This window comes from Phyllostomus hastatus, unplaced genomic scaffold (assembly GCF_019186645.2).
Source record: "Phyllostomus hastatus isolate PE091 unplaced genomic scaffold, TTU_PhHast_1.1 phas_contig_152, whole genome shotgun sequence".
NCBI lineage: Eukaryota > Metazoa > Chordata > Mammalia > Chiroptera > Phyllostomidae > Phyllostomus > Phyllostomus hastatus.
Window position 1 is genome coordinate 10,761,475 of NW_025333622.1, and position 13,553 is coordinate 10,775,027.

General features: G+C 42.3%; 1 protein-coding gene across 1 annotated transcript in view; it reads left to right on the forward strand.

The window, feature by feature from the left end:
- Positions 1-13,553, forward strand: part of PLXNC1 (plexin C1) — a 154,366-nt gene that overhangs the window by 113,501 nt on the left and 27,312 nt on the right. The window contains exon 21 of the mRNA XM_045830553.1: positions 135-281. Coding sequence (XP_045686509.1) covers positions 135-281 — 147 coding nt within the window. The remainder of the gene's footprint in view (positions 1-134; positions 282-13,553) is intronic.

Below are 13,553 nucleotides of genomic sequence, written 5' to 3' on the forward strand. Positions count from 1 at the left end.
CTTGGGAATATCCTGTTGTTTGAAAAACGCTGCCTCCTGTCTCCTGTCCTACTGCCGTAAACTGCAACTGTAATTCTTTGGAAAATGCAGTGCGTCCCGCAGAAAGCTAACTGTAGTTTTGTGTCTTTTCCAAGGAGACTGTTGGAGAGCCGTTCTATTTGTTGGTGACAACTTTGAACCAGAAGATAAACAAGGGTCCTGTAGATGTAATCACGTGCAAAGCCCTGTACACCCTTAATGAAGACTGGCTGCTGTGGCAGGTCCCGGACTTCAGTACCGTGGTACGTGTGTGCCAGAGCTTTCCATCGTCGGACTCAGAAATAAGCCTGGCTGCGAGTTAGAGGATGCGGGTGGGGGCTGGGGCATCACTTAAAGCAAACTGATGTCATTCCTACTTGTGGGAGGTCTCACACGGCTCGTCAGTTACAAACAGTAGTTGATAAAATATTAACACGTGTTCACATAATAGGTTTTAATTACTTGGATTGGGGGAGAAAGTATTGTAATGATGCCTATGATACTCATCAATTTCCAAAGGTTTTAATATCAGGATTGCTTATAGCTTTCAGCATCGCCAAAGGAAATGCAAAGTACTCCCTATTCAGTACTTATAATTGCAATCAGAATTTCTCTAACGGCTCTGCTCTGGAAGACAATGTGTGAAGATATATTTCAACCAAATTGAGACCGTCTTATTTTAGAAAGATAACACAAGACAAATTCTACTGTGTTCCCCATGCAACATGATGCCCTTTCTCTCTTTTCATGGATTGCTTACAAATATTTGGTGTCATGCACTTAATGTTCTGTGATCTCATAGTTATTTTTAGAGGAAAGCTGTAAATCACTGCAGGAAGATGCCTGCCTGGCTGCTATGGGTGGGGCTTGCCCATTTGAGAACTTCGTTTCACTCTTCCCCACCCCACCCACCCTCTTCCCTTCCTACAGTGAGAGGAACCAATTTCTTGCACATACAGGAATTTTAGAGAGCCAGGTATGGCACGTTCCGAAATGACTTAGGGATATTCTGTACTGTTTTGTTAATAGAGACTTGGGAAAGAGACTGCTGTGTTTTGGTTTGATCTTTAGCTTTATGGAGACTCTGGGTTTCTTCACAATCTCATTAGTGGAGAAGGAGGAAAAAATTACAGTGAGGTTTTGGAATTGCTCAGTGAGGGAACTGTCTCCTGTGGCTCTGCCCCGCATGGCAAGTGCTGCAGTTTCATTCTGGAAGAATTCATTCCCTAATTGGACAAGGCACCACGTTGCTGTAGACTATGTTATGGTTATGTTCTCTGGTGAGAGAATAGTCCACAGATCAGCTGTTTCGAGTTCTTTGTCACTGGAAGATACAGCTCACCCTCTACTGCAGAGAGCACCATGCGCAGCAGCCAGCCAGGAGATGGGAAGCCAAGCAGAAAGTCAACAGCTCTGTTTTCTCTCTGCACCGGCTGCACGGGAGAGGCACTGGGTGCAGTGGTTCTCAGAGTTCAGTATGCATCGGAATCACCTAGGGAGCTTAGTAAGCACCAATTGCTAGGCAATACCCCAGAGTTTCTAAGTCAGTAGATCTGGGGGCTTGAATTTCTAAAAAGCTCCTTGCAGGACCACCTGTGGAGAACTATTAGAATAGCAGTTAACAGCCAGGACTTCTGAGCCAGGCAGTTTTGAATTCTGCCTCTGCCACTTGCTGGCTGTGTGACATAGGGCAAGTTTCAAAGCCTCTCTGTGCCTCAGTCTCCTCATCTGTATAATGAAGATGATGATCACTGTGCCTGCCTGTCTCATGGTGGTTGTGAGGATTAAAAAAGTCTATATTCTGTAAAGCACTGAGAACATTGCCCTGTACATGAGTGTGATTTAAAGCTTTATTAAATTTAATTCGCAACTCTTTGGGTGCTGGTGAGACATGCAGATCCAGATAGATTAACGCCTGGGTCCTTCCATGGGTCTGATCAGATCAGAGTCCGTAGGGTTGGAGAACCCCTCTAGTATCTTAGAGATCAAAAGATGAACTTTGCATCTGGGCCTGTTGTCTCTGCTTTCACTGATCCTGAGTTTGTCTTCAAACCCAGAGCCTTGGTCCTACACTAGAAAATGTTTATGCTTTTACTTTGAGAGATTTTAGGAGCCCCACGGATCCCCAAAGGCAAATACTTGCCAGTGAATATAGGTTGGGAATCCAGCAGTAATTTACTTTCATGGAAACACAACCCTCAACAGGAAGGAGAAGAGAGAAGAGGGAGAAGTGAAAGGCCTGAAGCAGCATTGGAGGTCTGCATCCCCTTTGATGCTCTACATCTGAACACTTTTCCCCTTTCATTTTGAAACATTATTTTACAGGCAATTAAGACCATGTGTTTCTGATTTGTTCACATTAAACTCACCATCAAAGTGTTTCCTGATGTTGAAGAAATTCATGTCGACTCTTGGGTTCTTTTTTCCCTTATGGCCCCTGGGAGAAAGACTAATGGAAAATTATGATTTTAGATATCCACATAAATCTTCCTTTTCAAATATGGATTTGCCATCAGCTGTCTAGAGTTGAAAGTGGAAAAGTTACGGGCCACTTCTTTCTAGGGGTCGTGTCTTTGTGAATTTTAATGCTTTTATTGGATCTGTCCCAGCCTCTCTTTCATGGTGGGTGACTACACTAGAAGCTCAGAGAAGGCGCGTGATCCAGGCTACACTTGTGTGACAAAATGTTAGCAGACGGTCAAGATAAAAAAGTTAAAGTTTTTCATTTCCTTTCAGGCAAGTTCCGCCAGCCTTAACCATCATATCTCCTCTCCCTCCTCCCACTCTTTCTCACTTGAATTCTCCCTCCCTGTAATGCACACCCAGTGGTTTGTAGTTTTGATTTTCTAAATTTGCCTGAGGTGGTTTAAGTCATTGAAAACCAAGGTATGGTGAGCAAACCGGAGTGCGAGAGTGTGTGTAAATTCTCGTCAAGGAAGAAAAGCCAAAGAAAACGTAAGAGCAGCGCCCCGGCAGCGTGCCCTGCAGCAGGGTGCCCAGCCAGAGACACTGTTTTAGAAAGAGGCCCCACACTCCTGTTTGGCTTAATGCGCAGAAACACAGCACCTCATATCACAACCTAAAAAGCAGGCTTCACACCTCTCAGATTAGGATGTGTTCTCCCTGAGGTGCGGGGTGTTTTCGAGAACATGAAGATGCCCTGCCAATTTCTTGTACATGAAATTGTTATACTAGCAAATGGGCTCTGGGCAGGCATTCTTCACTCCCTGCCTCTTGGGAGGCATCCTCTGTCTTTCCTCAAATTTAAGAGAGGTCCCAGAGTCGCACTTACTCTGGTACCATTGGAGACCTTCCTTCCGTAAGGAGGCGCTGCAGGCTGGTGTGCAGTGCCGTAGCCCTTCCCGCCATTCCGGCCTCGCCAGCGTGGGCATCAGTAGGCTCGTACCCCATCGGACTCCACTCTCCCGGGATTCCGATTCGACGGCTAGAAGAGCAATGAACCCTATTGCTCTATGGTTTTTCCTCCTCTGCAAAATTTTAGGTATGTTTGCTTTTGTTCCTGGAGAAGCTTAGAATGATTTCAGAGCAGATCGCCTGCAACTTCAGAGGTGCGAGTCAAGACCTAAGGATTTCAGTTCCAGCAAAGTGCACCACAGGGGAGAAAGGACATTTACTTCACTTTCAGGAAGAGATGAGAAAACTCAATAACTCGTAGCAAGTGTGCTGAATTAGCAAGAGGAGGATGACTTGTAATCAAAGTTAAACAAGAAATGGTTTTTTGAACTCTTAAACCCAGGAAATGAGCCTGCCAATCGCTGTATCTGAGAGATAGCATCTTGGCAGCCTGGGCAACAGTGTTCCAACAAACATATTATTGGCCTCATTCTCATATCTATAAGAAAGTCTTTAAGATTATTAGAAATTCTTGAAAAAGCAGAAATCCATGTGCTTGCAGGAGTCTTAATGTCTCTACTACGATTCCGTAAAGGTTGACACCACCCCGCACCAGTCTCTTTTTCCCCTAGGGGGTTAACCATTAGGGGGGTAACCATGTTCAATCAGATATTCACATAGAGCAGAGCCCTCACCATCTCCAGCAGGAATTTCTCGGCTACCCGCTCCCTTTAGCACGGTGGCTCCCCCAGCATGCCCCAGCCCCTGATGTTCCATTTAGTGTGTCCTTTCAGAAGATCCATTATGCCCATAATTAAACAGCCCACTGTCCCGATTAAGTCATTGTCTGTTACTTCAATTACATCCCATTGTTCATTAAGTCCTGATGTTTGCACTTCAACCATCTTGTTTTTAATACTCCTATCATTTGTGGAGAAACAGTGAAGTTAATTAACAATTCTTGAGCTTTTTTCCCCTCTTCTTCCTCTCTACGAAAGTGCAGATCATTTCCATTATGACTTGTGATAATAGTGAAACCATTACTAACTTCATAGTTACAGTTCTGAGCTTCCTGATCAAAGAAGTGAAACCAGTTTTATAATCATTTTAGGTAAGTCATTCCCGGGTTGATGGCAGGCAGTGGAAAATGAAAAATTAACGTTAAGTGAGTGTCTTAAATGACTTTTCTTTTCGTACCCTTCTCACACCCATAATCATGGAATTAGAAAATGATTTAGTTACCAAAATGCAAGAGTATTTAATTTTCTTCTTTATGGCTCAAATGTGATGCTATCATTTCATTGTTAAGGATCCTTGTTTATACTTGTGCCCCTCAGAGAATGGTAACTTTTATAGCAAAGCATGATGGAAGATAAAAGGCATTTTTCTATTTGTTTTTTCTTGCCTTGTCAAAGTCAGCATTCCATTTGAAGTCACTATTACCTAGAGCAGGGATCAGCCAACAACAGCCTATGGGCCAAACATGGCCCTGCTGTCTGTTGTTATAAATAAAGTTTTATTGGAACACAGCCATGTCCACTGATTTACTATTGTCTGTGGCTGTTCCTGCTACAACTGCAGAGTTGTATAGTTGTAACAGAGACCATACAGGCTGCAAAATCTTAAATATTTACTGTCTGGCCGTTTACAGAAAGCTTGCCAGTCCTAATCTAGAGCTTGATGTAACAGAGGGAAATAGCTAGCACCCGCTCTCCCGCCAGCCCCCAGAGCCTTGGCTGCTCTCCTCTCCTTCTGGGGACACAGCCACAGAAATGCCTTGCCATGCTCTGTGAATCTGAAACTCATAAGGCACTTGGCCAAAAACCAAAAAACTGTGAAAAACTCATATTAAACCTAAAATACTGAAACCAATCATTTGGGGCTAAATCAGACAGATTCTCACTTGATTCTAGCATGAACAAATGTGAGCAAATACTAGCAAGTGGAGAAAAATTTATGTGAGAAACTGAAATTTAAGGATATGTTTTTCTTCAAAATGGAAAAGACCTTTCTCCCTTGTTATTCTGTTAGGTAAAGTGCCTTGATCCAGGAAGCTTGGGGTTCTCTGTCTTTGATGGGGACAGGAAAAGTGGAGAGAGAGGCGAGGTTGGCAGGCAAGAGCAGCATTGGAGGGGGCGTCTGGTTGCATGTCCCACGGCTGCTGACTGTAGCTGGAGAGAAACCTCAGTTCACAAGCTCTTCTGAGACTAGCACTTCTAACTCTGAGTTCATGCTGCTTCTGCTGAACTTCTGGAAGTGGCTTTTGTGCGCTCCCTCTCTCCCTCCCTCTCTCCCTCCCTCTCTCTCTCTCTCTCTCTCATAGTCAGTCTTGTATAAAAACCAGACTTCCCTTGTGACCTTTATTTGCCTCTGAAATGAAACTAGAAATACATCATATAGGTTTTGTTTAATGAAAATAATTAATGACCTAAGACCTTTTGTGATAAAGTTGCTGGTCTGTAACAAGTTCTTTGAAAATTACTTTCTAGGTATTAGAAGGTATTACAGAAAGGATACAGCAATGCCCCTGCCCTTATTAGCTAAGAATATGGTTGAGGAGTAAATAAGGTAGCTGAATCAGCCTTTCCCCCAAAAGTGTGGGGAAAGTGTGAAAAAAAATGCCTCTTCCCCTGCTTGTGGTTCCTCCTCCAAGCCCTCTACCACCTTGTTTTTCTACCTCAATATCTGAAACTACCACGTTGTGTGAAAGGCCACTGGGTGAAGATACTAGTGATCCAGGACTGTGGTTGTTTTTCCAGGGGCTGTGTGGCTTGGTGCAGAAGAGGTGAGGTTTGGACTCTGACCTTCTTGGGCATAAATCTGGGCTCTGCCACTGTACTGTCTGGCTGTGTGACCATGGGCAAGTCACTCAACTTCTCTGAACCTATCTCCTCATCTATAAACAGACAGTCATAAAACCTAACCTTGTACATTTGTTATGAGATCAGGAAATAGTATGTGTAAGACATCCAAGTGTCTTGCCCAGCACAGAGAAGGTGCTTCTTATGTATAATAGGGTTTTTTTTGTCTGAGCTGTTTTTCTTGTTAACTCTAAGGTTGCTAAGTAGAAAGTGTCTCCTCACCATTCTTTCTGGTTGGTTATTTATTGATGATGGGGGATGCAATGAGTTGGTTAGCTGAATCCATTGTAATTAGAAGCTTATGGTACTATTCAAAATGTTGCCCATAACTCCTATATCTGGGCATTTACAGCGTATGGCAGACAACAATCCCACTGGACAGATGTGAATAGGAGACCACAATAATAAACCTGAACAACTCCCTCCCTGAGGGGCTGGTTTGTGACATGCTATGAAAGAGTCCTCCCAGTCTCGTCTTTCTCTGGGTTCTGAGCCAAGTGTTTTCCAAATAGCCTTGCCCTTGTAATAACCCTTTTTTGTAAGAGGCATGTTCCTGAATCCATTAGGATATGATTCTGCTGCAAGAAACGGAGACCTGAAATACCTGTGGCTTAAGCAATAGACAAGTTTATTTCTCTCCCCCATGAAGTCCTTGGGTGGGCAGTCCAGCACTGGTGGGCGCCTCTACCGGGCATCCTCACAGACCCAGGCTCCTCCTTTCTTCTTAACCTCAAGTCAGCTCATGGTCTAAGGTGTTTGCTCATGCCCAGCCGTAGCCGTCTTCTGCATTCCAGCCCAGCTAAGCTGGGCTATAGAAAAGGGGGCAGTTGGTCACAAGACATCTTTTAAGTTTCCCAGAGGCTGCCACAGAGCACATCTGCTTGATCTCATTGGCAAGAACCTCATCGCATGTCCATACCCAGCAGCAGCAGAAGCTGGGAAAGGTCATCTTTATTCTGGGCAAGGATTAGCTCCATAAAAATGCCTGTGGGTGTTCCAGATTGAGTGGGTTCATGCCAGCCAAGGTAAGAAGGCGGAGCCTCCTCTACCAGGCTATCCCTCCACCCCGTCTGCCTTGATAGCACTTACTGAGAACCTCAGGCACATTGGAACTGCCCTTCAGAAGTTTATTGTCTTTATTGACCTTTTGGTTTCAAAGTTAAGAGTATGGACATATCCTAGTTACGTTCATCACCAGCTCTGCAAGCTTGGACACATTTCTAAACCTGTCTGTGCCCCATTTTCTTCAACCATTAGGTGAGGCTAATAATACTGCCCATTTTATAGAGCTGTGGTGAGGATTAAAGGAATTAGCAAAGCATTTAAGACAATTTTCATTATACGGTAAGTGTTCAATAGTGCTGGCTATTACTATTAGGAAACTAAAACCTTATTAGAAGAGAAGTGTTCTCTTCTTCACCTTTTGTTTCTATAAATAGTGTTAAGTCTTCTCTTTCATATGGCAGGTGATGGTTTTGGAAATGCAAGCAGGGTTCTTCAAGTCCTCCAGGCTCCATTCTAGGCTTGCTGACCCCTGGGCACTGCGGTCCCCTTTTGTTATGTCTCATTGGCCAGACTGGGTCACATGACCAGTCCTTGGTTGAAGAGGAAAGAGTTGCCACCAGTAGCCTGAGTACAAGATTGAAGTTTACTGTTCACCAGTCTAATTAGAACTGAAACCAAGTATCTCCATGGTTCAGAGGCTTCCTCATGTACTGCTGCACATACAGATTGTTTCCAGACCCAATTCAAATGTCCCTTCCTCCATGCAGTCTTCCCTGATTTTTCTCCCTTTGATATCCCTCCACCAACCTAGAGGTAGTAATCTCTCTGAACTTCTAAAACACTTCTTCTATACCTACTATTTCTACCTGGTATTAGAATCCCTTGTATGTATCTCACAGTTTTCAAATACTACCCAGGCTGTGTCAGTGCCAGGTTCTCCTTCATATCATCTGCAGTGCCCTGCATGCAACAGATGCAGAGTAGATGAGTGTCAGTGAATAGATTTATCTACCATGGCATCGACAAGGCAAACTCTTGTCAGTTGGGGTGTGTTCATCTGTGAGTAAGAGAAAATCCAACTAATGTGCCTGCAATAGGCAGAGTGTGGAATTTCATCCTAGAGCAGAACCTCTGGAGGTTGTAGCCCTAAGGCTGGGCTGTCCACACAGCAATGTCGGGGCTCTGAGTCACCATCTTCAAGTTCCTTTAGGCCTTGCTCCTACTCACAAGATAGCTACCACAGCTCTAAGCACTGTGGTCCCCTTTTGTTATGTCTCATTGGCCAGACTGGGTCACATGACCAGTCCTTGGTTGAAGAGGAAAGAGTTGCCACCAGTCCTCTTTCCTAACATAGAGTCTGGGGCCAGTGCTGTTGACAACAGGCTTCAGTGAGCAGAGGAGGAGGAGAGATGGCTGCTGATTGGACAGCCAACCACATCTGTTGCCCCAGGCTTTGCTGTTACTTTCATGCCAAGAGAGCCAGAGAAGTTTCTCTTAACAGAGAGGTAGATTTCTGGAAAAGAGACCAGTATACATTTTAGAGCACTTTAGCCTTTCGTGAGTATTGAAAATTAATTGCCATCCCATAGATTTGGACCATTGTTTATTTACAAAACATTTTCATATTTTGAAAGACAGGATCAGGGTTTAAACACTTGATCTTTTTATTTTATTTTATTTTAATCATTGTTCAAGTACAGTTTTCTCCCTTTTACTCCCAATCCAGCCCACCCTCCCAACCCTCCCCACTTCCCTTCCATTACCACCCTCCCCCTAGTTTTTGTCCATGTGTCTTTTAAATTTGTTCTCGTGAACCCTTCCCATTCTCCCCTGAAATTCCCTCTACTCTCCCCTGTGGTCACTGTCAGCCTGTCCTCTATTTCGGTGTCTTTGGTTATATTTTGCTTGTTTCTTTGTTTTGTTGTTTAGGTTCCTGTTAAAGGTGAGATCATGTGGTATTTGTCTTTTACTGCCTGGCTTGTTTTGCTTAGCATAATGCTTTCCAGCTCCATCCAAGCTGTTGCAAAGGGTAGGAGCTCCTTCTTTCTTTATGCTGCATAGAATTCCCATTGTGTAAATGTACCATAGTTTTTTGATCCATTCATTTACTGATGGGCATCTAGGTTGCTTCCAGCACCTAGCTATTGTAAATTGTGCTGCTATGAACATTGGGATGCATAGGTTCTTTTGGATTGGTGTTTTACTGTTCTTAGGATAAAGTCCCAGCAGTGGAATTGCTGGGTCAAAAGGCAGATCCATTTTTAGTTTTCTGAGGAAGTTCCATATTGCTTTCCATAGTGGTTGTACCAGTCTGCAGTCCCACCAACAGTGCACTAGGGACCCCTTTTCTCCACAACCTCTCAACACTTGTTGTTTGTTGCTTTGTTTATGATGGCCATTCTGACTGGTGTGAAGTGGTATCTCATTGTGGTTTTAATTTGCATCTCTCTGATAGCTAGCGATACTGAACATCGTTTCATGTGTCTTTGGATTTTCTGTATGTCCTCCTTGGAGAAGTGTCTGTTCAAGTCCTTTGCCCATTTTTAATTGGATTCCTTGTCTTCTTAGAGTGTAGTCGTGTAAGTTCTTTATATATTTTGGAGATTAAACCCTTGTCTGAGGTATCATTGACAAATATGTTTTCCCATACAGTTGGTTCTCTTTTAATTTTGATACTGTTTTCTTTAGCTGTGCAGAAGCTTTTAATTTTGATGAGGTCCCATTTGTTTATTCTTTCCTTTATGTCCCTTGCTCTAGGGGACATGTCAGTAAAAGGGTTTCTGCGTGAAATATCTGAGATTTTCCTACCTGCGTTCTCCTCTAGGACTTCAATGGTGTCACATTTTATATTTAAGTCTTTTATCCACCTTGAATTAATTTTTGTATAAGGTGTAAGTTGGTGCTCGAGTTTCATTTTTTTGCACGTGGCTGTCCAGTTCTCCCAACACCATTTGTTGAAGAGGCTATTTTTACTCCACTTTATGTTGCTGCCTCCTTTGTCAAATATCAATTGACCATACAGACTTGGGCTTATTTCTGGGCTCTCTGTTCTGTTCCATTGGTCTATGTTCCTGTTTTTATGTCAGTACAAGGCTGTTTTGATTACAGTGGCTTTATAGTATAGTTTAGTGTCAGATATTGTGATCCCTCCTACCTTACTCTTCTTTCTCAAAATTGCAGCAGCTATTCAGGGTTGTTTATGATTCCATATAAATTTTTGAAGTGTTTGTTCTATGTCTGTGAAATATGCCAATGGTACTTTGATAGGAATTGCATTGAATGTGTAAATTGCTTTGGGTAGTATGGACATTTTGATGATATAAATTCTTCCAATCCATGAACACGGTATATGTTTCCATTTGTTTGTGTCTTCCTTGATTTCTTTCCTGAGTGTATGTAGTTTTCTAGATACAAGTCTTTTATCTCTTTGGTTAGGTTTATTCCTAGATATTTTATTTTTCTTTTTGCTATTTCAAATAGGATTTTTTCCTTGATTTCTGCTTCTGCTGTTTCATTGTTGGTGTACAGAAATGCCTTTGATTTCTGTATATTGACTTTGTATCCTGCTGTTTTGCCAAATTCATTTATTAGGTCAAGCAGTTTTTTGGTGGAGTCTATAGGATTTTCTATGTACACTATCATGTCATCTGCAAACAGTGACAGTTTTGTTTCCTCCTTTCCGATTTGCATGCCTTTTATTTCTTTTTCTTGTCTGATCGCTGTGGCTAAAACTTCCAGTACTATATTGAATAGAAGTGGTGAAAGTGGACAGCCTTGTCTTGTTCTTGATCTTAGTGGAAAAGATTTTAATTTTTGCCCATTGAGAATGATGTTGGCTGTAGGTCTCTCATGTATGGCCTTTATTATGTTGAGGACTGCTCCCTCTATTCCCACTTTGCCGAGTGTTTTTATCATAAATGGGTGCTGTACCTTATCAAATGCTTTTTCTGCATCTATTGATATGATCATGTGGTTTTTTGTCTTTGCTTTTGTTTATGTGATGTATTACATTTACTGATTTGCGAATATTGTACCATCCTTGCATCCCTGGAATGAATCCCACTTGGTCATGGTGTATGATCTTTTTAATGTATTGTTGGATGTGGTTTGCCAATATTTTGTTGAGGATTTTAGCGTCAATGTTCATCAGTGATATTGGCCTGAAGTTTCCTTTCTTTCTTGTGTCTTTATCTGGTTTTGGAATTAGGATGATGTTGGCCTCATAAAAAGAGTTTGGGAGTCTCCCATCTTTTTGGATTTTTTGGAATAGTCTGTGAAGGATAGGGGTTAGCTCTTCCTTAAATGCTTTGTAGCATTCTCCTGTGAAACCATCTGGCCCAGGGCTTTTGTGTGTTGGGAGTTTTTTTATTACTGCTTCAATTTCTTTTGTTGTTATTGGTCTGTTCAGGCTTTCTGCTTCTTTTTCATCGAGTTTCGGAAGATTATATTTTTCTAGAAATTTGTCCATTTCACCTAGGTTTTCAAATTTCTTGGCATACATTTCTTTGTAGTAATTTCTTACAGTCCTTTGTATTTCTGTGGTATCTGTTGTAATCTCTCCTCTTTCATTTCTGATTGTGTTTATTTGGGTCTTCTCTCTTTTTTTCTTGATGAGTCTGCTTAAAGGCTTGTCGATTTTGTTTATCTTTCTCAAAGAACCAGCTCTTGGATTCATTGATCCTTAGAAATTGTGCTTTTAGTCTCTATGTCATTTAATTCTGCTTTGATCTTGGTTATTTCCTTCCTTCTACTTGCTCTGGGCTGTCTTTGTTGTTGTTCCTCGAGTTCTTGTAGATGTAGGGTTAGGTTGTTTGTTTGGGATGTTTCTAGCTTTTTTAGGTGGGCCTGTATCACTATGAACTTCCCTCTCAGGACTGCCTTGGCTGTGTCCCATAGTTTTGGGTTGCTGTGAGTTCGTTTTCATTTGTTTCCAGAAACCTTTTGATTTCTTCCCTAATAGCATTTTTGACCCATTCATTGTTTAATAGCATGTATTTAATCTCCATGATTTTGAATGTTTTGGGTTTTTTTCCTTGGGGTTGGTTTCTAGCTTCAGTCCCTTGTGGTCTGAGGAAAATGCTTCGTATTTCAATTTTCTTGAAATTCTTGAGGCTTGTTTTGGGTCCTGTCATGTGGTCTATCTTTGAAAATGTTCCGTGTACATTTGAAAAGAATGTGTATTCAGCTTCTTTGGGATGGAGGGCTCTGTATATATCAGTAAAGTCCATTTCATCTAGGGTATTGTTCAATGCCACAATATCTTTGTTGATATTTTGTTTGGAAGATCTGTCCATTTTTGATAGTGGGGTGTTAAAACCCCCCACTATAATTGTGTTGCTGTCCATATCTTTGTTGAAGTCCTCTAAGGTTTTCTTTATGTATTTGGGTGCTCCAAATACATAATGCACCCTATGTTGGGTGCATATATATTTATAATATTTATGTCTTCTTGGTGGATTCTTCCCTTGAGTATTATGAAGTGACCTTCTGGGTCTCTCTTTATGGACCTTTTTTGGAAGTCTATTTTGTCTGATATGAGTATTGCTACCCCGGCTTTTTTTTCCTGTCCATTTGCTTGGAAGATTTGTTTCCAGCCCTTCACTTTCAGCCTGTGCAGATCTTTTATCTTGAGGTGGGTCTCTTGTAGGCAGCATATATGTTAAACACTTGATCTTAACCGAGTGTTTAAGAGCACAAAGATAGAGTGGCTGCTTCACTGTTTTCTTGTTGGGTGACCTTGTACAATTTACTTAACCTCTCTGTGCCTCAGTTTCTCATCTGTAAAATAATGATAGACGATGTCATAACTTTGTTTCTGAGGTTAATTTACATATACAAATACACATCATTTACAAAAGCGCTTGGCACACAAGAAGCACTCCTTAAGTTGCTATTATTACATGTTCTTAGTAACTCTGTCACTCTTTTGAGATAGAAATGATGAGAGTTTTAAAGTCAGAGATGTTAGATGACCAGCCTCTGTTCCCACAGCTGGGAAGGAGCAGGCGAAGGGGATGATGTCCACACTCAGGGTGCTCCGCCCTCTCGACCTCCCTCCTCGGATTCTCTGTGGACACTTACTGAGGGTGATAGGACTGCACCTGGTGGCTGAATATTGTTTATGCCTCAAATAAAATGTGAATTAGACAATTCTCTGAGAACAAGGACTTTCTTAAGGTCTCTCCTACAGCCAGCCCACGGCAGGAAGGAGGGCACAGGGCAGACTCTGGTTCCCTGGGTCCTGAAGGGGAGCTGGAGTGTCGGCGATGGGGAACGGGAATGGAGGCCCAGCATGCGCCCTCTCAGCCCAGTGGG